The sequence below is a fragment of the Salarias fasciatus genome, chromosome 6 (genome assembly GCF_902148845.1).
Source record: "Salarias fasciatus chromosome 6, fSalaFa1.1, whole genome shotgun sequence".
In the NCBI taxonomy this organism is placed as follows: Eukaryota; Metazoa; Chordata; class Actinopteri; order Blenniiformes; family Blenniidae; genus Salarias; species Salarias fasciatus.
In genome coordinates, this window is record NC_043750.1 from 9,630,200 (window position 1) to 9,654,609 (window position 24,410).

At 45.4% G+C, this 24,410-nt stretch overlaps 2 protein-coding genes across 2 annotated transcripts; one reads left to right on the top strand and one right to left on the bottom strand.

Annotated features, from left to right (window-relative positions):
• Positions 1-346: 346 nt before the first annotated feature.
• On the bottom strand, positions 347-15,468 carry LOC115389504 (zinc finger protein Xfin-like). Its single transcript, XM_030092904.1, has 18 exons — positions 14,795-15,468; positions 14,329-14,491; positions 13,787-14,223; positions 13,352-13,547; positions 13,192-13,244; positions 12,378-12,543; positions 12,212-12,295; positions 12,049-12,123; positions 11,885-11,971; positions 11,565-11,657; positions 11,191-11,433; positions 10,259-11,065; positions 7,436-7,535; positions 6,126-6,248; positions 4,979-5,930; positions 4,724-4,913; positions 4,510-4,641; positions 347-2,438 (listed from the first exon to the last, which is right to left on the bottom strand). The coding sequence occupies exons 1-18, from the start codon at positions 14,864-14,866 to the stop codon at positions 1,741-1,743; spliced, it is 4,671 nt and encodes a 1,556-aa protein (XP_029948764.1). The 5' UTR covers positions 14,867-15,468; the 3' UTR covers positions 347-1,740.
• A 1,854-nt stretch (positions 15,469-17,322) lies between these two features.
• Positions 17,323-20,717, top strand: thumpd1 (THUMP domain containing 1). The gene is made up of 5 exons (XM_030093466.1): positions 17,323-17,863; positions 19,031-19,208; positions 19,313-19,398; positions 19,482-19,644; positions 19,732-20,717. Exons 1-5 carry the CDS (start codon positions 17,660-17,662, stop codon positions 20,040-20,042), a joined length of 942 nt encoding a protein of 313 aa, XP_029949326.1. The 5' UTR covers positions 17,323-17,659; the 3' UTR covers positions 20,043-20,717.
• The last annotated feature ends 3,693 nt before the right edge of the window (positions 20,718-24,410 follow it).

The following is a 24,410-nucleotide window of genomic DNA, read 5'->3' on the forward strand; positions in this document are numbered from 1 at the left end:
ATTAATTTTATGCTTGATTTAGCTTCTTTGGTAAAAGAGAAAAAGACAGAGTGCTTCCTGACCTACTGCTGCGATCTCCAGCTGTACAGAGAACATGGAGGAGCTGCAGCAGGTGGTGAGGATGCATACAGAAACATGCACAGATCACTATCCTCCTTTCCAGATATTTCCATCAAGTACAAAAAAGGCCAGCTGCATGTCATTCTCTTCCCCTCTGGATGCAGATACACACTCTTATAAACTAGAAAACATAAACTAAGCTTTCTGCAAAAGTCAACGATCAAATTAAATAAATCACTCAGCAGAAATCCATGCCTCCATATTGATAAAACTTCAAATGAATGAGTCTTCAGCACTTTCACTTTTATTTTTCAGTATATCACATGTCCAATACAATTAGACAGAAGCAGCACTGGGAAAAAGTTACCATCTACTTTGCTTCAATTTATTGCCATCTGCAACACAGCATGAAAAACACATTCCTTCCTTCAGGACGGCTACTGAACTTCCAGGAGGAGTCGGAACCTGGTGAACCCAACTCAAGATGTGGTAGATCCAATATGCTTCACTGGAGTTTCGGTTGGAGTCCAGAGACCACATCAGATCATCTGTGATGAAGTGGGTTAAAACCATATACTGCTGCATTCAATGATGCTGGTGTCAAATGACAAGTATTTCAAACGGCATGTCTGCAGATTAGAGTAGACAGGCTGCACGACAGCAGAGCTTAAAGTTTCGAAGCAGTGAACTGTGCAGCATATTGGATCCACTTTCACTAACTAGCAGTGTTAAAACGTATTCACCACTGTCCGTGTCCACATAGCAGGTTTTGTTTTTTTGTTTTTCTGGCAAGGCCTCAGAAGTAAGCCCAACAACAGTACACCCATCAGACAAGAAATCTCAGTAACTGCACTCCAAAGTAAACATTTAACTCCATGGCGAGCTGACGGCGAGCTGTCAACACCCCGTGTGATACAAGCAAACAACCGATAATGTCTACCAGCAACGACTCCATCTGTTCTCTACACACACCAGTAACACATCTAGTCATATATTCTTATTCACTATAGTTTAGTCATTGGTTGATTGTAAAAAAAAAAAAAAGGCACCTGTAAAGCACGAAATGTCTAGCTTATCCAAAAAGAGAAAAAGCAACACTGAAAACGATTAAAATCAGTTGTGATGCTTCAAAAACGCTGCTATGTGGACAAGAGTCCTGTGGTTCGATGTGTGTCTATCGTGACTAGATGAGAAACTCCAGTTTGACTTGTTTCCTAAACTGACCGACGAGCATAAAAACGAATCTTCAGTCCAGTTTCCACACACACAATTAGTCCGATGACAAATGAAATCACAGATTTTAAAGAGTCATTTATACTACCGTAACACTCTAAACGTGGGTTTAATACTCCAATGCATCGAACACAGAGTGATAAATCAGAGTATGACTTCGAAAATTCACTACTTAGCAATTTTTACAAAGGTTTCGTTAAATATTGGTGTGATAAGTTAGCGTGGCGCTGCGCGTCGAGCTGCTGGAGGTGGCCTGACATGAGTCTGCTCCTCACCCGTCTCGGCTGTTCTGGGAGTTTCACACTTAATTTAAAAGTTGGACAATTCAGTGAGAAGAAAAGGTGGTCAAGTCACAGAAGTAGTCTCTTTCCCCTTTAATAGCTTCACGTTTTACTCTCTGAAGTGTCGAAATATTGCAACTGGAACATTAATACATACATAAATACATCAGTCATTTTTGTCCGTTATGCACATGTTGATGGGAGAGTCGTCGTCGCTCTGGAAGAAGTCGTCGTTCTTGGCGCTGAACGCCGACTCGCCGTCAGTCTGGTCCTGCTCGTGCTTGCGTTTGTGGAGCCTCAGGCTCTGCGAGCGGCTGAAGCCTCGGCCGCAGACGCTGCAGCCGTACGGCCGCTCGCCCGTGTGCAGCCTGAAGTGGTTCTTCAGGCTGGACGCGCGGGTGAAGCTCTTGTCGCACTCGGGACAGTCAAACTTCTCCCCGAAGTGGATTTTTTCGTGTTCTCGGAGCCGGCCGGACTGGTTGAAGCTGCGGTCGCACACGGAGCAGTGGTACGGCCGCTCGCCGGTGTGCGTGAGCCGGTGTCTGTTCATGGCCCCGGAGTGGGCGAAGCTCTTCCCGCAGTCGGGGCAGGAGAAGGGCTTCTCGCCCGTGTGCACTTTGAGGTGACCTTTGAGCTGACCTTTCTGGGTGAACTGCTTCCCGCACACCGCGCACTTGTACGGTTTCTCTCCCGAGTGAATTCGCATGTGGATCTGGAGAGCCGACATCTTGTGGCAGTCTCTCCCGCAGAGGCCACAGCAGTAGGAGTTTTTTTTCACTTTATTCTTGACGGGCTCGGGCACGGCGGGGGCTGGCGGGCTGCGTTTCTTACTGTCAGCCACGGGATCCGGACGTTCTGCAGAGACTGAAGGGAGATTAAAACGACAACAATGGGTTAAATATAAAAGGTTTACCAAAAATCAGGACAGGAAAAAATGATCCAAGTAACAGCAGTGGTGAGAAGAAACGACAGCTCCCAGTTCGGATGTTAGAGACCAAACCTGCCAATAAAACTACATGAAAAAATGTAACAACACAAACGCATATGTTGCAAAACCAAATGAGGTGAAAAGACAGAAATAAAATAATTTTATTTATCTCCTGTGAAGCTTCAACATGTACAAACTGTATTTGCTCATTTATCATTTATTTGATTGAGTTTAAATCAGCAACTAGCAAAGCAATGATGTTAAGAATTTAATTCTAGGATTTTTTCCTTTTTCTATTCTATGACATAAAGTGTGTTATTGAAAAAAATGTATACATTACATAAACGCAACAACTGGTTTTGGGTAAAACTATAGATTGTTATTTTTAGTAGGGGTGTCCTCACATAGTCTACGATTGGATGATTGTTCGAAGGGGTCTGAATCGACTGCCAATCACGCATTAGAAGCATCGAAAAAATGTGGTTATTAAACAAGGACCATTCCATTCCAGCTGTATGGGGGTGCTGAATGACTGATTTTACATAGAATTGCTTGTTTTTTTTCAAAATAAACATGATATAAAGCCTATTTGATATACATGTTAGCCTATCAAATATACTGTGGAAAAATTTACTTGTACTTTTATTCAATATTCTATCTATTTAGTGTTTGTGAATGAACCACCATGGTGAGTGGCACAATCCGATTCTGTGCAGAGCTCCTTCACAGAGCAGCGTCTCTGTGGTGATTTGACTTAACTTTAAAAGGCTCACAATGTTGGGAAAAAAAACAGAACTTCAGACAAGGCAAAGATGATCCAAAAAAAAGTCAAATGCAAGTTGTGTCCTTTCATATCACTCCACAACAACATGGCTTTCCACCTTAAACGAGTAAGTAGCCAGATAATTGAGCTATTAAAAGACGGTTCTGTTACTCAATTCTCATTTTTAATGCTGACTTTTATTTCGTTTAATTGTAATATTTTAGGTTATTATTATATTATTATTTTTATTCATCTAAAAGGCTAATTCTATTTAATTTAGTGTTTGTTTTTGCATGGATGTTGCGATGTTGAATGGACCCTACACAGTGCAATTAATAATAATGCATTGGTTTTATACAGCGCTTTTCAGGACACTCAAAGACGCTTTACACTGCATTATTCATTCTCTCCATACTGGGTGGTGGTAAGCTACTGCTGTAGCCACAGCTGCCCTGGGGCAGACTGACAGAAGCGAGGCTGCCAATCTGCGCCATCGGCCCCTCCGACCACCACCAACCATTCACTCTCACAACTTTCATGCTAGGCAAGATGGGTGAAGTGTCTTGCCCAAGGACACAACGACAGTTTTACGCCTGCGGGAGCGGGGATCGAACCGCCAACCTTCTGGCTCTACCAACTGAGCTACTGTCGCCCCAATTAAGCCTATTTCATTTAATTTGAGCAGATAATGTGAGAAATTGTTTAGCGAAAAAATGTGAGCTTATCTGCAGAGCTTTTAGATGTAATTAAATAACATGATTTAGCCCGTTTGTTAGAAGAGGGTTTGGTTCTGGTCATTTGAACTATACAACATTTGTTTGATGTTTAGAGTTACCGACACTTTGTTCCAGTCTGTTTCAGTGTGTAGGAAAAAAAAGAAGTGTTGTTTTACCTGCCTGCACTGTTTTTTGTTTTGTTTTGTTTAATTTTTTTTTATTATTAGTGCAATCAGGCATAGGCGCCCTGTGAGCACCGCTCTGCACTATGCTGCTCCGACGCCCCGTGTAGGCACGCTTCACCCCCCCCCCCGGTGCAAAACAGGACAAACAAACAATCACAGTCGGCCACAGTTCAAGTGGGAAAAAATATAATCTCTCAGATTTGGGTGCTGTGTTGCACACTAATCTAAAGTCTAACTTTAATTAAAATCAAAACGTGTCTCTGAAGATGAAGACGTTAAAAAGTGCCACAGATATGAAATATAAAGACAAAGTTCATTAGTAAAGTGTGATCTTTGTTCTTACTTTTCACAGGCTCGTCTTCCTCCTCCTTCACTCTGATCCTGATCTCCGTGACGCTCTCTTGAAGCCGCTCTTCAGGGCTCTGCGGCGTGTTGTTCAGATCATCGCCAGACGGCTGGTGTGGAGCCTCCTCTGCTGAAGAACACACAACAAAACATCAGAAAAGTTCACACTCCTGTGTAAAAATGATGGTTGCTTGAGTTTTTTTTTTTTGTACCAAACAGAGGCTCCTCCTCTTCCTCTTCTTTCACGATTACATTCACATGCGGACTGGACGCCGCGTCTTCCGGCTGGTCCGCTGCTTCTTTTGGGCGTTTTTCCGTTTCCAGAGGAGCCGCTCTGACACAGCTGGGACTGTCGGAGGGCCGAGGCTCAGCTTCGCTCGGCAGGCTCCGGCTGTTGGACTCCTGCAAAACACAAATCCATCAGGAGTGGCAGCAGATAAAGACACACGGCGGCGTTCGGGCACTACCTCGGGCAGGACGTCGGCGAGCGCCTCCTGCTCGGGCGATCCGCCGGCTCCCTCCTGGACGAGGTCTGCGGCGGCGTCCGCGGCCGGCTCGGTCTTGGTCTGCGTGCACGACCGCTTGTGGTTTCTGAGAGTCCCTGCGAGCGAGAAGTGCCTCCCGCAGTCGGCGCAGGTGTACGGCTTCTCTCCGGTGTGGATGCGGGTGTGGCGCCGGAGCTCTCCGGGAGCCACGAAGGACTTGCTGCACTGCGTGCAGCTGTACGGCTTCTCCCCCGTGTGCGTGCGCATGTGCGTGGTCAGGGTCCACTGCTGCGCGAACGTCTTGCCGCAGTCGGAGCAGTGGTAGGGCGTGATGCCGGTGTGGAGGCGCTCGTGTCGGACCAGCGTGCCCGACAGGGCGAAGCGCTTGTCGCAGAAGGAGCACTGAAAGGGTCTCTCCCCGGTGTGAGTCCTCTGGTGGTCCCTCAGCTCGGCCGCCGAGTTGCAGCTCTTCTCGCAGTCCGAGCAGGGGAACTTCTTCCTGCTGAAGCCCGCCACCACCTCGCAGTGCATCGCCTCCAAGTGCGTCTTCAGGTGCCAGTGGCGGGAGAAGCTCTTGAGGCAGATGGAGCAGTGGTACGGCCGCTCGCCGGTGTGCGTGCGCCGGTGCAGCCGCAGCTCGCCCTGGCTGGCGAACCGCTTCTCGCAGAAAGTGCACGGGAAGGGCTTCTCCCCGGTGTGGACCCTCTCGTGGATCATGAGGAGCCCCTTCTCGGGGAACCTCTTCTCGCACATGGAGCAGGGGAAGGGCCGCTCTCCCGAGTGGGTGCGGAGGTGGCGCTGCAGCTTGGAGGCGTAGGGGAAGTCTTTGCCGCACACGGAGCAGCTGTGGAGGGACGGCAGCTTCTCATTTTCACTGTGGCCACAAGGCTTTGTGGGGCCGTCAGGAGACAGCAGGCCGGGGATAGCACCCACTCCTGCAGGAACAGACACAAGACGAGATCAAACACAGATGGAAATGACACCAATTCTCCCTAAAACAGGAACCTTGGCTATCTTAAACATAAATGTATGTTTGAGATGTTTCCCCATTCTCTGGCAAACGTGTCACTGTTCGTCTTTGCATGAGTCTGATAAGACTGTTTCTCTTCTGGCTGTGTTTGTTTACTCACTGAGATCTGAGAGGTCCACTTCCTCCCCGTCAGAGTTGATCAGACCTCCGATTTCTTGCTGATCTTCCTCCACGAGGATCACGGCCGGTCCGAAGCCTTCTGGGTTTTCAGAGCCCATCGCTCAAATATACCACCTTGCCGAGTGTGAGAAATGGAGCGTGAGTGAACAGACTTTCATACAATCAACAATACATGTAAAGACATAAATATACAGGGGCAAAACTACAGAAAAGATGAGAGTTATGCCCATTATTCTACCTATCATATTCAATCATGACAAAAGTTTCCATCAGACTCTAATCTCTCCCACATTAATCTGTCTGTGTTTAGCTTCGTAACTGTTGCTAGTCTGAAAGAAATCCTTTCCATTCTGGCATATTTATATGACAGTGAGTAATTGATATTACACTCAGAGTGGGATGAATGTCATCTGTAATCCAGGTGACAATTATTTTGGTGCAAAACTCCCAAAAAACAACATTTAATTAAAAATACTAGTTTCTTTATATTTCGGTTTAATTTTCACATTGTCGTTAATCCACAATAACTCAATAATCTATGTGTATGTATTTTTTAATCACAGTTTCATGAATCTTTTTTTCCACAGTTTTAATAATTATTTTCAAATACGAAATAATTCTATTCACAGTCTATCAATAACAGCTGAAAGTGTTTAGACTGATTACCACAGAGATCATTCAGTAATCAAAATATTAAAACATTTGTGGCTCTTTATTCATAAGCTTTATCAGGCTTTCGGCTTTAAATCAAGAGTTGAAATTGATGTGAAATGATTGTAAACAAACAGATTACTGCATCTGAGTTCAGTTCATGATGTGGGAGAGGAGAACACACTTTCAGGCTGTTTCTGTTTCACCGCAGGGTCACTCCCACAGATAATCCCCGGGGATGCTGGTTGGGTTTTAAATGGAGGTTTAGCCTCCAGCGCCGCTGTGTGTGGAGGACACACGCTGTCCTGCTCAAGGACACTTCAGTAGGCGGATGCTTTGTTATGAGGGGGCGGTGGACCCGGCCGGGCCTTTCACAGCTGAAGGACAGCTCTCCTTCAAATTGAGCCGCAACACGGTGAAACTTGTGAAGCCGCACAACAGTGTCGAATTCACCTCCTGTGCAGATTCAGGGGGCTGATTTAGAAACCTTTCGGGGAAACGGTCATGGATCTGCACGGAGCGGCTCGGCTAGCTCCGCGGTAGCGCTAGCTTGAGGGGGCGGGCGGGTGGGAGTCATTTAGCTCCATCCAGTTCAGCCACACGGACTGTCCTTTAATCCGGGGAGCGCCCTGACTAACCTGTTGGTGCAGCCCGAGATGAGCCCCTCGCCCCGGGGGAGCAGCGGCAGGCTGCAGCCCGGGCAGCTTGACCTCTGGAGGAGGCGGCTCTGCGGGGACGCTGCAGCGGTGACCAGCGCTGTGGTCAGCGACCACCTCCACCTCCCTCCACCGGGACCCCGCTCCGCCAGCGCTGGCCTCCGCTCACTACCCGCGAAAGATTAGCGAGCAAGAGCTCCAGCCGCTCGCCTCCTCCAGCTGCAAACCGCAGCTCCGTCTCACTCGTGTTTTAAAGCCGGTTTAATGACGACCACCGAGCCGCCAGTGTCATAGTAACAGAGGCTAACTCCGCTAGCTAACACAACAGACAAAAGACATTTGAACCAACCTCGGCATAGATTCCCCCTCAGGTTAACAAAGTAGCCGCTCCGCTGAAGTTTAATGAAACAAACCCGCCAAGCGACACTTCTGTCTCCCTCACATGGCTCTGCCCTGTGCGCCGAGGCAAAGTGTCACATCGCTGTCATATTATCTAATAAAGTTAAAGTAGCGTTTGGATCTGGTGACAACCTCTCTATTAGCAGCTAGCCTGCCAGGACTTCCGGTGTTACGGATCAACTGGTTTCCCCGTTAACTGGTGACCGGCCTCCCTTAGCGTCAGTCGTTGCCGCTGGTAACAGCAGACGCTACACTGAAATTCACAAAATTTGCGACACTTCGAAACATTTTTTTTAAGAGCACGGGTTAAATGGAATCCACCAGGACAGATACGGATTTTATGTCGTGTTTTTAACATCTACTGATACAAACAATCACAGCCACAACTGCTGCTAAAGGAACTCGATCACCAGTTAACAGGGAAACCAGTTAATCTGAAACACCAGTCAGCTTTCACCAGAATAAACATTTTGTAGTTTCCTTAAGATTTCATCAAAAATAAAGACATGAATAAAGCAATAAGCAACTAATAAAATAAAATAAAATAAAATAAAATAAAATAAAATAAAAAAATAAAATAAAGTAAAATAAAATAAAATAAAATAAAATAGGGGGACATTTGGAGATTTATAATAGAAAATACAAATAAACTAAATAAAGACATTAAAAAGAAACCGTGTATCAAATATAATCTAGTTCCATTCTCACAATGTGAAACTTTTTACATGAAAAATATCACTTTTTAGAGCTACAAATGCATTTTTTTCTTGCATGTTTTTCATCTAATGGGATTATATGACTATATTTTATGATAAACTTTTTTGCTTCTAGCAAGAATAAAGAAAGGTCTTGTAAAATTATTTCAGCTTGACTAAATCTGTTGGGTTTGCTCTGTAAAAGTGTCTGTAAATGTAATGTGTCTATGTTGTAATTGACACTTAAATAAAGCGGAATTTAACTGAATTGATAATACTATTAAACCATGTTTTCACTTTACTGAATAACGTAAATTAGATTTTCTATAAATATTGCATGCAGTTTCACTGGAACAGCAGATGATATTCAAGACTTCATTTCCATCCACCTCCTCCTGTGATTGTATAGAACATCAAATCCTGGATCTTACACAACTTTCTCAAACTAAACAATGACAAAGTGGAGCTGATCACAGTTTTAAAGTCTGGGTGTCACCTTGAACATTACTCTGTGTTATTTTTCCACATTTCCCTTCCAGCCAACAGCATCGCCACACTGATTCAGTCTCAGTCATCTCCTGTCAGAGCTGCTAATTCATTTGTTTGTGGTTTTTCTTTTATATCAAAAAAAAAAAAACTGCTTCAAAATGCTCCCTCATTAAAAGAGCTCCATCCATCCATGCCTTTGTCTGTATTGCTTGAATTTAGTCTTTTTGATTTTTTGTTTTCTGTTGCACTGCTATGATGTTAATGTAATTTTATGAGTTTCTTTCTCTTTGTGAATTACTGTGTATATGGATGGTGACACATGAGTTAACAACACCTGTCTCTTCTCCTGTAACTTTGTGTTTTCAGAGTTGATGAGCATATACTCATAGGAAGACAAGAAATGATGAACTGATTGCACTGGTCAGTATTCAAGGTATGTATAATCTTGATGAAATTAGAATTTATTTGTAAGGCCATAACTCATAAATTCAAACTATAAGTATGAGAAATTTCAAGCTAAAGCAGAACAGTTCGGATTTTCCTCTGACACAGTGACTTTCTATCAGTCTGTTACAACAGTATATTTCATAATGACCAAATACCAGCAGAGGACTGACATAACCTGATCTACGCTCTAACTAACCTTTTGTTTGTCTGAACTGGATGGCAAAAGACTGGCTGATATGGGTCAATGAATTGAAGTTATTCCAGAAACAGAACTGTAGTAATGATAACTATGTTGTGCTCAGCTGTGATCATTTAATGCTGGGAAACAGGGTGTACTGAAAGAATATAATCCCCTGTTGCAACCTCGAACGAGACGACGCAGGCAGAGTGTTGATAAAACTGGAGAAAGGTGCTTCGAAATGCAAAAAAACAACAGCCAGTGTTACTGAAAAATGTCTGTATTCCATCCACATGGATTTGAAAAGAGCGATATAGTGCATATACTTTAAACATTACGTATCAGTTATTTGGCATGCAGGATACAAAGGCACTCAAATTGTACAGATGGGCTACTAGAGAAGAGTAAACATGAAAACATGGGTACAAAACGTGATTACAAGAGAGACGACACGGTAAGCTTCTCGACGGTTCTTGGCTACCCACTGGATCTGTAGTACATGTTTTCAGACACAGTAATCTTCTCTGCAGTATGGAGGAAGTAGAGGGAAGAGGCACAATCTCCTGCGAGCGCTTTCTACCGGGAGGGCGCTTCAGCAGATCGTCCCTGCGGGTGCCAGGACGTCCAGCCTGGCCTGCTGCTGTTTGGGTCGCCCGAGCTGCCTGGTGGGCCCGATGCGTCTGCCGGCGTGCGTGCGCTGATGCTGCCGCAGACCCTGGCGGTAGATGAAGCTCTTGCCGCACTCGCCGCAGCGGTAGGGCCTCTCGCCGGTGTGAAGCCTGTGGTGGACCTTCAGCTCCTCCGCCCGGGAGTAGCCTTTGCCGCAGACGCCGCAGACGAAGGGCCGGTCCTTGATGTGCGTCTGGTAGTGCGCCGTCAGGTAGGAGTTGATGCGGAACGTCTTGCCGCAGACGGCGCAGGCGAAGGGCCTCTCGCCAGAGTGCTGCATCTCGTGCAGCTTGAGGGAGGACGCCGTGTGGAAGCCCCTGCCGCACTGCGAGCAGAGGAAGGGCTTCTCCCCGGTGTGGATGCGCTGATGGATCTGGATGTAGCTCTCGTTGATGAACCTCTTCCCGCAGTCGGGGCAGGAGAAGGGCTTCTCCTTGACGTGGGTCTTCATGTGCTCCTCGAGCTTGTCCTTCTGGTCGAACTGGACTCCGCAGCGGCGGCAGAAGAGGAGCTCCGACGCGCCGCTCTCGGTCTCGTCCGGGTCCGCGGCCGCCTGAGCGTGAGTCGTGACGTGGTGCGCCTGGAGCGCCGACTGGCTCTCGCACTCTGTTCCACAGTCCAGGCAGCGGAGGGACGAGCGGATCCTGGACTCCCCGGGCAGAGACTTCAAGTATTGGGAGAGTTCTGACGCTACGGGATCCACCTCGTCGTCCAAGTCCACGGCGCCTTTACGACCTGCAAGGACACAACCGCTCACGCGTTACGGAGGAAATACACTTTTAGAAGGAAGCACCATTTCAACAAGAACTGATTCTGAAGCCTCAGTCTGGCGGTATTCATCTGCGAATTTCAGCACTGACCCAAGTGAACTTTGTAGTGCGTTTTGAGATTTCCCTTCTGGTTGAAGCCGCGGCCACAGATGGAGCAGCAGTACGGCTTCTCGCCCGTGTGGATCAGCTCGTGTCTCTCCAGTTTGTAGGCGTGAGGGAACTCTTTGCCGCACACCGAGCAGTGGTACTCGATCTTCTCTTTGGGCTTCTTCAGGAGCTCGGGAGGTATTTCTATCGGGACGCGGACCATCTTCCTGCCGGGGCGCTTCTTTCCTGAGAACATAAAGGGAATTTAGACGGCTTGTTCAGTTCAATGATGAGCATGTGGACTTACAATCTAACAGTATATTAATACTAATAGACTAAAACTTATGAAAGTGTGAAAGCTTAAGAAAGAGACATGCCTTTTTTGCTCTCACCCGGGCAAAGACCTGTGCTTTCTCCTGTCTCTTCAGCAGATGGTGTGGTGGGTTTTCGTTTTTTATAGGATCGCTTTGCTGTCAAAAAAGAACAATTGTAAAACCAATTAAAAGATCCAGCTGTCACATGACTGTGAGTCAGACATTTTCAGGTTGTTTTGAAGCATTTTTATGGAAGTTTATTGACTTCTTCGAGAAAAAGTTGAGGGGATTCTTAAAAATTGCTCGATAAACGAAACTCTTACTTATAATATCGTCTTTGGGTTCATTTCAGTCGTAGTAAACACAGAAGCGAGTCGTCTTACCAGGAACTCGGCGCGCCGGTTTGGAGGTGAATTCCTCGGGTTCGACTACGGTCCGTAAAGTTCTCTTTCTTCGAGTTCGCCTTGATACTACAAAACACAGAATATAGTGAAATATACAGAAAAGCTTCACCGGACGTTTAATGAATGGAGCGAGGAACACTCACTTCCTGGTTCTGCATCCAAGTCTTCATCTGACACCGGTGCCGCTTCACATTTCTTCCTTCTGTCTCTTCTCTTCGCTTTCGAATCGAATAAACAAGAGAAAATATCATCTTGACAGCAACAGAATATATAAACTTCCACACATATAAACTTCCAGTCACCCACCAGCGTTTGCAGGAACGTCTCTCTCTGCGTCTGAGCTGACCGAAGAACCCACTGGAACGTTTTTCTTTCTTCTCTGTCTCTTTCCTGCTCACACATAAACACAGCGTCAGAATTGGACCGCAATCATCACAAGCTGGTTTTATTTTTCCTCTTTGACTGAGTTTACCACGGTGTGAAGAAGAGACGGCCGCAGTCTTTCCCTCTGCCTGCGTTTCCCCCTCCTCCTCCCTTTCTCCATCTTCCCCCACCGACACCACCTCCATGGTGAGCGCCGGACTGCCGCCATCCCTCTGGCTTTGGCCTTGCAGCTGAGACTCAGGCAGGACGGCGCCCTGTGATGGGAAATCAGAAATGACTTTAAACACACCCGCCCGTCACTGAGTCGCAGAGATTCTGAGGTACGATCAAAAGGTAAGACGGAAACAGCAACGTTCTGCTGGTCACTGTCAGGATTTACAAAACAATGCGGCGACAACCAAGGAGCTTCTGGAGGGTTTTAGGCACTTTCACAGCTCCGGAGTCACAATATTGACAGGAAAAAAGTTAAATTACGGAGAGAAAGTTCACAAACCGGTTCAATTGGCTCTGTGCTCACACCTGGATTTGTAGCACTGGACCAAAGCATGTAGATAAAATACTACAAAGTAATGTTAAAGTGTGTATAAATATTTGTTTTTTTTCACCAGATGGCAATTCTTAAAGTACAATGAGTGAACTAACACGCTGTTTGATTTGTGTCTTGTACAGTTCTTACAGTCCACAGGCATTAAATCATGAGTCCAGATTCCAAATATGATATCCTGCAATACAGCTTTAAAGGAATGCTGCGTGCGGGGCGAAACGCAACAAGACGTATGTAGGACTGCTGAATATTTGCTCAAACTCAAATGCACTTGGTCTGTAATGGAAAGAGCTTTCTTTGTTGTGATCAGCATTTTGAAAAGCATGTCTTTATTTATGTTATATATATATATATTTACCTTACGGAGCTGAGGACCTTCTGTGCAATCAGAGCTTCGATCTGGACTGTCTCCTGTTATATTAAAAAAAGCAAGTAATTAGACAAATATGTGATGCATAACATACTAAAGGTGCAGTTTTAAAAAAGAAAAGGAAAAAAAAGTTTTCTCAATTACTTACTGGCATCCCACTCAACCACTTCTCCATCTGAGTTGATAAAACCTCCAATTCCCTCTTCATCTCGACTCTCCTCCTCCTCCTCACCTCCCTCCTCGCCGGCCTGCAGCCTGACGGTCAAATGGAGCGTTTGGTCGTCTAAGTTTGGAGACGCCACCTTGAGTCCGTGTGACCTCGGGCGTTTCCGTTCACTGGAGTCCTAAATGCATAAGACAGAGCTGAAAGGCATCTTTGGGGTTTTCTAACCTGTCAAGAGGAAGTGAAGAAGGAACTTGGTGAAACGGGAATCGATCAATGTGCTCATGATACCACAGAACCTGCTGGTCACAGTGCAAAACAGAAGAGAGATGTCGAAACGAAATCAACATGATGAACATAGTAAAAACAGTTTATGCCTTTCAGGGTTGGTAGAAATATCTCGACGTCATGTGAACATACTGTTTGGCAGGGTGCTGGTCTTTTCCTGTGACACGGTTCTGCTTGTGGGAGTAAAGACGTGCTCGGGTCGTGTGCGAGCCGCTCCTCTGCTGGAGAGCTCTGATGGGATTTCATGATGATTTTGTCCTCGGGGCTCGCGTCATCTTCCAGGCAGGAGGAGGTTTTCTCCCCTGCGCTACTGAGCCGATGCTCAGTCACATTTCCACGTCGACGGGAAGTCTGGGGTTTCTCGCCGGAGCTCGCCGGCGTGTCTCTGCGACGCTCCTCTCTCGACGCGGAGCTGAGGCCACACCGAAGCGAGCCGCCGCCGTCCTCACAGCACAGCGCCTGCCATCTCCTCACTGAAGCAGAGCTCTCCTTCCTGCATGCTTCCAGGTGGGAAAGACAAACGTCTGCAGGAGTGTCCTGTTTTTCTCCCTCTGCAGTGAGGCTCTCATCTGTGATCAACGTTGCAGGATAAGACAAACACAGGACAGATCAGGACCAAGTACACACATCAACCTATTGAATTGGGGCTGGTATTGACGATTTTTTCCACTCACAGGTTTCACTCACAGTCCAGCCTTCCTCTTCCTCTTTGATGATCACCTGGATATCGGGAGCCTCGGGGCTTGATGCCACTTTTCCTGGAGTCTGATGTTGTAAAGTCTGCTCATCACAGTTTTCGCAAAGACTCAGTGGCAATGGGTTGTGAATTTCAGGATCCTATGAAGACAGAAACAGAAGTTCAGTGGAATATTCCAAAAGAAGAGCTCTCCTTATGGTGAGATAAAAGTAGTTGTTGAGAACTGTCCCCATCACCTACATGGAAATCAGCCAGAATGTTCTTTGTGATTTAAGTTTTAAGAAAATCTTCAAAAGAACACCACTGAGAAAAATGACGAGAGAACAGCAAGACTTTAGTTTGGAAACCACAGTAAATAGAAAGATGAACCCGAGACGTCTGCTGGTTCTCTCTGATAGACGTTACTGTGATTGTGCAGATTACAGTAGCATTTCCTGAATTACCTCCGTGGATAGACTTGAAACTTGACTTGATCCAGTGAGAACAAGCACTACTGCAGGAGGATTTGAATGCATTTGAGTGAGTTAATGTCGAACTATACAATGTTTACAGAAATAGATTGGCACACAATTACTGATAATAACGTTGCACTCCAATCTGGTTTGCTCTACGAATGGAAATACGTTTATATTTTATGTTATCAGCAGCAACAACAGACTCTAAAGCACCGGTTAACACGAGAACGAGTTCTTCCGTAACACCAGACTCGAACCCGCTACCGGCAGCTGGAGCGTCCGTCAACATTACGAGCAATCCCCGGGCTGTCAGTGGGATATGTTCCTCAAAATCAACCGATTACCACAAAATAAGTTGCTTTGCTTCCCCGTTTGGCTGCGACACTGATAGAAATAATAAATACACACGCTAATGTTTAGCTCACTTTACTGACAGCCGTCCGTCGCGCGCTAGCGTGCTAGCGCTAAAACAGCGATGACAACAGCGGCTGCACGCAGGAGCGCGGAGAGGTTTATATGTGCTGTTTTATGTGTAAACTCGTGTCCTGCTCGTCAGCCGAGGGCGATGAAGTGTCTGTCTGCTTACCAACCTAACGAGCTGCGTCTACCGTGCTAATTGTGAGCCGGAGCCGTTCTGCTACATCCACATCAAACAGCGGGCGGACGGAGCTCCACGTTACCTCAAACATAATGCGAGGCGCGTGCCCGCTTCGAAGGAGACATGACCGCAAACAGCGCTAGAAAACCGCTGTCTTATCCATCATGTGTGCCAGCTGCCATTCCACCCACTAGCCCCACAGGCTGCGCCACTTCTTCTGTGATTTTTATTTCCTCTTCAGCTGCGACGCCTCCTTTATCTTCTTCCTCCTCTTTATTTCCCAGCATGTTGGTCCATTACTGCGCACCTCTGTTCAGGAGGGCGAAGCGGCAGACCGAGCAGCACAAACCACCGGGAATCCAGTAGCTACAGGGTCGGCACAAGGCTACAGGGGGGCCCTGGGCAAGATCCGCACTGTGGGCCCCTCGTTAGGCATGCATCCATCCATCCATCTTCAATCCCAGCTGACTCCTGGTGGGAGCAGAATGCACCCTGGACAGGCTGCCAGTGCATGATGGGGAAAACACAGGGACAGGAAACCACACAAACACTCAGATTTGCACTCTGGGGCAATTTAGGGTTAACCTCACATACTTTTGGACTGTGAGAGGAAATCAGAGAACCGAGAGGCAACACTTATGCACAGGGAGAACATGTAAACTCTGCACAGAATAGACTGACCACCCTCTTGTTGTGGGCTGAGAGACTCTAACATCCCTCATAATTTTAATATGTATCAAATATGCCTGGGTACATATCAAAAATATTTTTTTCAATGTGGTGAATGATGAGAGGTTCACCAATATCAGATTTGTTGTCAAATTTGTACTGCTGCTGTGTGACAAACATATAGGACCTAAATAGCAGCGATAAAGCGCTGGCATCGGTGAAAGAACAGCAATCACAGACAATCATCATTATTCAGTTATATGCAGTTCAAACAGACACCGAGGGCCTGGGAACACAATCACATACACACCACAGCATTTTGCACAAGACAAACAAGAGATTGATGGTCACTGAAGATGATCTGTATTGTTCAACCTTCATAATTGAGGATTCTCTCTTCGAGAATTTTATATATTAAAGCTTTCTGAAACATACAGTGGCTTGCTGAAGTATTCAAACTCCTTGTTGCTCCTAGCTGTGAATGTGGGTGTGTGTGGTTGTCGCTCTCTGCGTCTTTGCCCCGTGAAGTACTGCGAACCTGTCCAGGGTAAATCCTGCCCTCACCCATATGTAGTAAGCCGGAATTGGCTCCTGTGCCTCACCACCCTGAACAGAGATAAGTGGTATAGAAGATGTATTAGTGATATAATTTTCTTCCACTTCACAGCTATGTGACACATTAAGTTGGTTTTTTGTATAATATCCCCATTGATAAAAAAAAAAAACACACACATTCATGGTTGTAATGTGACAAAATGTAGAAAAGTTTGTGGGGGATGAAACTAATGTATGTATAAATGTGAGTTCTGTCTTCTTTGGATAGATGGACAGATCGATAGTTATCAAAACTAAACTCGGCATTGGACTGACAATGGGTTGTGTGTATTTATTACCTCTACATCTGAACTAATTTTGAAGTAAATTTATTTCGATTTATTGGTGAACCTTGCTTATAGAAGCAAGGAATTTTATGTAGGTTCCACTGTGAAAATAAGAATGATAAAATGAATTCTTGAAGTTCTTTTTGTCATTGTAGGCATATGTTATATGAGGAGTGAAAGCTAATTGCACAGTAGTTTTCCTCATGCAGGAGAACTGAATGTTCATCAGAGCAAAATAGCATCAACAGTTTTCTTTTAAAATATGAAAGCATTTCAATGTAATTGGCTTTATTTGCATGGGCACAAAGTGGGCGGGATGTATTTACTTCCGGGTTTCTGGAGTGAACGTGCCCAGATGTGTACGCGATGACGTCTCACAAACTCGCGAGAACGAAAGCACGGGCAAGTAAAGCGTGTCTAAATAGCTCTATTTGTGTCTTCTAAACTTCTCCTTCACGCTTATCACTTCAGAGGCGAGTTGCTGCAGGAGGCCGCTTCATTCTCTAGAAGTTTGCTCAATAACTCTGCAGCGCAGCGTTTGCAGCAGCCTTAGAGCCACGGCACGTGTTAGCTCCTGATTGTTTAGCTAGCGGCTAGCACGCGGGGAGCGGTGGGAGGAGACCAAAACAAGCAGGCGGACCTCTCTGAGCCTGAGCCTCATCTCCCGGGTCTGGTGCTGCGTCTGCTGCAAAGCCCGCCGAGAACATGTCAGCTGCGACGAACGAGTCCAGGAAACGGGGCAAGAAGCGCTACGTGGCCGGCCAGCACAAGCGGTGGAAGGGCTCCCGGGAGCTGGAGGTCGGCATGGAGGGAATCCTCATCACGTGCAACATGAACGAGAGGAAATGCACCGCGGAGGCCTTCAACCTGCTCAATGAGTACGCAGACGGGCTGTACGGGCCCGAGAAGGTGAGCGTAACCCGGTGGCTTCAGCTCTGCTAAATCACACTGCAGCAGGCGGTCTGGTGTGTCTGCTCGTGCTCGACACGAAGCAGCTGACTGAACAGCAGACTGCCTCAAACACAATGGAGAGAACAATCACATCGATCTTTATGATAAACTATAACTAATCATGCTTTATTAATCACCTTGAGCCACACAAAGATCCTCTTGGCAGCTGATGTGGGTCAAAGGTCATGCTCAGGACCCACATTTGTAATGTTCAAGAAGCCGAAATTACTAAAGGTTTCACTAGAAGGGCGCGTAATTGGTGGGAAAGCGGGAGAGCTGAGATGGTTCGGTCGTGTATGAAGGTGAAATGAGAGCTTTGTGAGGAAAAAGGGTGCTGAGGATGGACCTGCCAGTCAAGAGAAGAGGTAAGACTGTGAGGAAGGAGGAGACTGGAGACAGAAGGTGTTGCAAGAAGAAGATGATCCACAATGGCAACCATGGGAAAGCGCCAAAAGAAGAAAACATTTCTGGAGGATAGGTATTTTAGTACAATCTTGCTTTCTTATCAATGCACATTGACAAACCACATGACGCACCACAGTGGAGCCGCTTTGCTTTTTACTTGTACCCACATGTGCAAAACTGCATTAATGAAATAAAAACTTTCTTTTGCTCCAGAGTGGACCCAGCTAGCACAGACAAGACTAAAAATACAGTTTTCAAATCGGCTCCATAATCCACATGCCAGGTGCCGATGTGAAGATATTAAAACGCAGTATTCAGTCTTATACAGCAGATTCAGCAGGTCTGGATGACCTGTGGTAGTGCTCCCTCGTGCGTGGAGGCGGCACGGTCGGCCACTGAAGGGGAGCTGGTTAGAGCTGGTGACACAGGTTTTCCATGATGGATCTCAGCCGGGCTCAGATCCTCTTCTGACCCCCCATCATCGATGGACTCCAGCTGGACCTCCAGGACCGTTTTAACCAGTCTGTTCGTCCCTGTCTGTCCCCCGAGAAGACCACTGTGTAGAAGATCACTGACGCCCCCACAGTGTCTCAGAATGTCTCTGGTGGATTTCCTCCGACACCAAACGCCCTCAGTCTGCTCAGCAAGCGGATTCTGGACCCCCTCGTGCGACTCGCCTGTTGTCGGCCCAGGTTAGTAGTAACGGTGTGTAACTCACAGCTGCAGGACAATGACGGGAGCAGCAGCGAAGAAGAGGACGCTGAAGAAGAAGACGTTGATGTTGCGTTGAAGAAGGAGGTGGCGCAGCTGCAAGCGTCGGGAGCCAAACAGGAGCGGCGCTTCCAGGCTCTGGAGAGCGGCGCCAACAACGTCATCTTCATCAGAACTCTGAACCTGGGTTAGGATTTTTAACCGCAGTCCTGGCTTTTTGTGCTCTTCAGTGTCTTGTCATCTCTGTTGTTACTGGTAAAGACTCCTTTTCCTTCTGTTTTTTTTCCTTAGAATCTGACAAACTGGTTCATCACATCCTGTCTGATCTCCACACGACCAAGAAGAAGAAGTCCCGCGTGATCCTTCGCATGCTGCCGGTGAGGAACCCTCCACAAATACACTACTTGTGCCTATTTCATGCATTTCAGTTTGAAGACTGACGTTGCGCGTCTTCATTCAGGTAACTGGAACGTGTAAAGCCTTCCAGGAGGACATCGTCAAGTACCTGACCACGTTCCTGGAGCCTTGGTTCAAAGCGCCAAACTGTGCGACCTACCAGATCGCTTTCAAGGCGCGCAACAGCAGCCACAACAAGAGGGACGAAATCATCAAAGCAGTCGCAGGTAGATCTGTGCGACGCCGCCGGATGCCTCGGCGTCCGGACCCCTCACTGGAGAAACCTGAAACCTGACCCGTCCTTTTGATTCCAGGCCTGGTGGGGAAGCTGAACCCCAAAAACAAAGTGGACCTGACGAACCCGGAGCTGACCATCATCGTGGAGGTCATCAAGGCGGTGTGCTGCCTCAGCGTGGTGAAGGACTACACGCTGTACCGAAAGTACAACGTTCAGGAGGTGGTGAAGGAGGACGTTCCCCAAACAAAGACTGACGCAGGGACGACGGAGCAGAAGCAGAAAGACGACGCGGGAAACGGTGAAGGAGGGAAGGAGGAAGACAGTGGGGACAAAGCTGTCCCACATGAGGAGAAGGAGGCTGAGAAGAGTGAGAATGCGGGGGAATAGGAGCACAAGTTTCAGCAAAGCAATGTCCTTTATGTCTTTTTAAGTTGCTTTTTATTGTGGTGATTTTGTTGTAACTTAACAGATAAATTAACGTGTCAGAATTCAGTAAACTAGAATTCTTTCTTTTTTATATATAGAATAATACATCCAACCCCAGTACCCAGCAACTTTAACAAAAATAGAATACAAAACCTCACAAACTCATATTTTATTCCCAGTAGAACATGAACAAACCAGGCTCTTCTGCGGTGCAGTGTGTGTTTCTACTGAAAGAGATGCTTGCAGGGAGCCTGTTTTTAACGCAGTGCTGAAGATCACGAGCAGTTTGTCTTTGCTTATTCTCCTTTGTCCAGGCGGGAGGCATCTCAAATGTGATACTGAGAATAAAATGTGGTTTTATGAGGTTTACTTACATATCACTGCATTGCATTCTGTTTTTTACATTCAGTGCTGCATGCCAGTTGGTTTTGGAAGTGAACTCTACGCTTCAGCATTGTGCAGTCTTGACCTTTTTGTTTTTAAAAATTAGAATTTTAATTCCCTTTTTTTTACCGTTTTCCTCAAAATCAAGTGGAATTTTGCTCAGATGAACAGATTTGTCACATTCAATAACTTTGTTTCTTATAACTCCTTCCTGAACTACTTCCTAAAATAAAACTCCTGTGTTTGACTTGATTTCAGTCATTTAGTTTTTCCTTTGGTCAGTTTTAGAGTTCTATGATTGGCACAACCTGGGAAACATGTTTTTGAGTAATCTCAAGCACAAGCAAATGTGGTCACTTATTTGTCAATTCTACTTATTCTCCACAAGATGGAGATAAAGTATTTAAAGAGTCAGTAATATGGTTTTGCAACTCTTGGAGTGACATTTTACTTCCACTACTTAAACAATTGCAGCATCCAATCAGTGTTTAACTGTGTAAGCTTTTAAATAAAAATCATTTAAATGATGTGCGGACGCCATCGGCCATTAAACTCCTTCATCACATCAAACAGAAGGGGAATAATTGTGACCATTACAGCCTGTGATGACAATATAAGTGATAAAGTTGATGTGCTTCAGGAAAACAAAACCACATTTATTTCCTCAACATTCTTGACATTGCAGGAATGAGGTGTTATTTTATTTCTATATAGCTATTGTAATGTTGATTATGCTCCCGTGCTTCTGCTGCCATCTGTTTCCCAGCAGTACAAATAAATGCACATTCATTTTCACAGGTTTTCTATTATTTCAAAAATTGTATTATAATAATACAGAAGTGCAAACAGTAGGTGCAGATGTTTTTTATAATCCCTAAATATCTAATAGAAGCTTTTCAGTTAAGTGTTTTTCTTGCAGCATTTATGCTGATATTTCTTTTAAAGAAAATTTTGTATATATGCATCCATGTCTGTCCTCTAGTGTGAGTAGTATTTTAAATTGTTTTCTTTCATTGCTGCTCTTTCTTTGTGTAAATTATTTGCTTTTTATAGACTTGTCACTCTTTAACTTGTGCAAAACAAGGCAAGTTTATTTCTATAGCAGCATTCAGACACAAGACAATTCACAGTGCTTTACCAGAAAGTAGAAGAAATACATTAAAACAAGGTGAGTAAGGAAGGCAGGAGCAGAGTGCAGGAAGAGCTTTATTAAGATAAGGTAATCAGTAAAATTGGATTTCTTGGAAAGCCTGAGCAAATAATGTTAGAAGTCCTGATTTAAAAGAAGTGAGTGTGTCAACAGGAAGTTTGTGAGGAGTGTTGGAGCTGGAATCTGCTTTGGAAATGCTGAGTAAACCCCTTCTGATGACTGGATGGTCAGATATTCTACAAGCAAATCTGACATGGATTTAAACCAGAGACCATGACAACAATGAAGATTTTATAGTTAATCCTTCTGTCATAAAATATAACTTATGTGCAAATGTTATTTTATCTTTAACATTTCTATTAATTTATTTTCTCTTCATCAGATTTCATATATTTTCAAGATAAATGCATCAATCAGGTGTTCTGACAGCAAAGAAAACATTTTCTCATCTCAGAAGACACTAACAGAAGTCCATAAAAATCCTCCTGAATGTGTTCTCGAGCCTTCCTCTAAAGCGCAGGAATGGTTTCACGGCTGCCTTTCAAAGCTTTTACCAGGAGAGTCTGGTCTTGTTTCTCGATTTGTGGTTTGACACAACAGAACAAAAACTGCTGCAGTGTAACAAGGAGTTTGGATGCAGTGCAGAGATGGTAATTAATCATAATAAGGAGCTGCAGTTCATGTTCTCCATCTCTGTCACGCACACACACACACACACACACACACGCACACGCACACACACACACACACACACACACACACACACACACACACACACACACATATGCATTAAGTGATTTCTGTCTCTGCTCATTACACTTGAGCTGAACTGCTGCTGTGACCCATCGGTCGTTATCTCCGCCGCATTCTGCTAAAACTCACAAATTGTGTTGCCACAGGCTCCCAGATGCCCCAGTCTGCCAGACCTGCTGACAGGCTTGTAGCTCCGGGGGGAGACGAGGAGGAGGAGGAGGAGGACGAAGAGGAGGAGGAGGAGGAGGAGGAGGATGACTGGAACTCTTCAGTCTGTATGGATTTTATTAGGACAATTCCAATTAGGCTGTGCAAATAGTCCACATAATGGCTCTCTGTGTCAGGTGAAATTCTCATTTGCAGCAGATATACTTATTTTTTTTATATTACCACAAGATTTTTTTTTTTTTTTTGCACCCAAACGTTATTAAAAATTCTTCCCACAGTGATGAATGTTTAGTGATAAACAGCCAAATTACAATCTCGAGAAAACTCCCAGTCAGAACTACATGATGTTGTCTCCACTGGAAAATAAAAAATAGCCTGTGATGTTTTAATTGCCCCCAAGGCCATGTTTAATTAAACCCCGGTGTGCTCCACAGCCCGCTGCTTTCCACACAGAGCGCGCTCAGGACTGTACACGCGCTCAGGTTGAAATGTCACGGGCCCGCGAAACAATCACATCCACAGGCCGCACGTGCACACGGTCCCCCGGGTCAGGATTAGCATCCAGCGCCGCGGCTCCATATCTGACCTTTATGAGTGGCTAAGGAGCGCTCTCCGGGGCCTCATTTGTCTCACTTTAACCGAACAATGGCCCCAGCAGCTCCCGCGCCGCCGCCGCCGCTTTCTTCTGGCTCTCACTGCAGAATGAAGACGCACGAGGCTCGAAGTGTCGAGCACGCCGCGGTCCGCCTTTCTAACCCGTGCACGTCCGCAGCACAGCCGAGAAAACGTCTCCAAAATGTAGGTGTTGACGCTTGAACACGACATTTTACCAAATATCATGAAGCAATCGACAGAAATGAAAGCAGCAGTCGGATGATTGCTCTTTTAGGAGCACCAGCCCGTCACAGGGCAAAAAACTGGGAAGCAGCCACTAAAACACACATTCTATGTATGGGGAATTTAAGAAGAAGATCAGCTGCAAATGGCACCAAAGTTTCACGTTCGGACGTTTTTGAAAACATTTGTTTGGAAAAAGGAAGAAAAAAAAATAATGCCCGTATTTGTGGGGTTCCGTTTATGTCAAAAAGATGATGTTGTGGTAAATGTGCACTGTATAAAAGGCTGGTTGTTGGAGAAAAAGACAAAAATAAAATGCAAAGCAGTGAGGAGCCCAAACTGTGCTCTGGGTTTTAAGTGTAAATAATGACATTTTAAAAATGAAATTTGAAGAATGAATTTAAAAAAAAACGACATAGATTTTCATAATTTTAAACTAAATTATAAGGGTGAAAATAGACTTTAAATAATATATTTTAGTTTGTGTGATTTCAGCTGTAAGTTTCTTTGCTTGAATGAAATTATGGGAATTTTCTGTATATATTGCAATTTTAGGGGAACAGGATAGAGACTGTTGTTTTCTAGGTTTAGTCGTTAAAACCGCTTGTTTGTGTTTTTGAAAAGATGCCATGCAAATGTCTTTTAATGCAGCCACTAAACAACTTGCTTTTGTCAATGTGGAAATAAATCTATCTATCTATCTATCTATCTTCAATACCTGCTGCTCCATCACAGAGCGCGCGCACACACACACACACACACACACACACACACACACACACACACACACACACAGTCTTGTATTTCTATCCTTGTGGGGACCGTCCATTGACTCCCATTCATGTCTAGCCCCTAACCCTGACCCTTACCCTAACCCTAACCCACACCACAACAAAGCCTAACCCTAAAGAAATGTTTTTGCACTTTTACTTTTTTCAGTAACAACAACATGGTCAAGAAAACACTGTTTCTCCTACTTAGGACCGGAAAAAGGTCCCCACAAGGCACGTCGTTCCACGTTTTGCTATCCTTGTGGG

What these genes read in the sequence shown, in the direction of transcription:
- LOC115389504 (XM_030092904.1), bottom strand. Translation starts at nt 14,866, where the DNA reads ATGCATTCAAATCCTCCTGCAGTAGTGCTTGTTCTCACTGGATCAAGT. An exon ending in AAGGTCCTCAGCTCCGTAAG is followed by an intron (nt 12,544 to 13,191) that starts GTAAATATATAT and finishes TTCCCATCACAG; the next exon opens with GGCGCCGTCCTGCCTGAGTC. An exon ending in AGACGTTCCTGCAAACGCTG is followed by an intron (nt 12,124 to 12,211) that starts GTGGGTGACTGG and finishes TCGATTCGAAAG; the next exon opens with CGAAGAGAAGAGACAGAAGG.
- thumpd1 (XM_030093466.1), top strand. Translation starts at nt 17,660, where the DNA reads ATGTCAGCTGCGACGAACGAGTCCAGGAAACGGGGCAAGAAGCGCTAC. An exon ending in GGCTGTACGGGCCCGAGAAG is followed by an intron (nt 17,864 to 19,030) that starts GTGAGCGTAACC and finishes TGTAACTCACAG; the next exon opens with CTGCAGGACAATGACGGGAG. An exon ending in AATCATCAAAGCAGTCGCAG is followed by an intron (nt 19,645 to 19,731) that starts GTAGATCTGTGC and finishes TTTTGATTCCAG; the next exon opens with GCCTGGTGGGGAAGCTGAAC.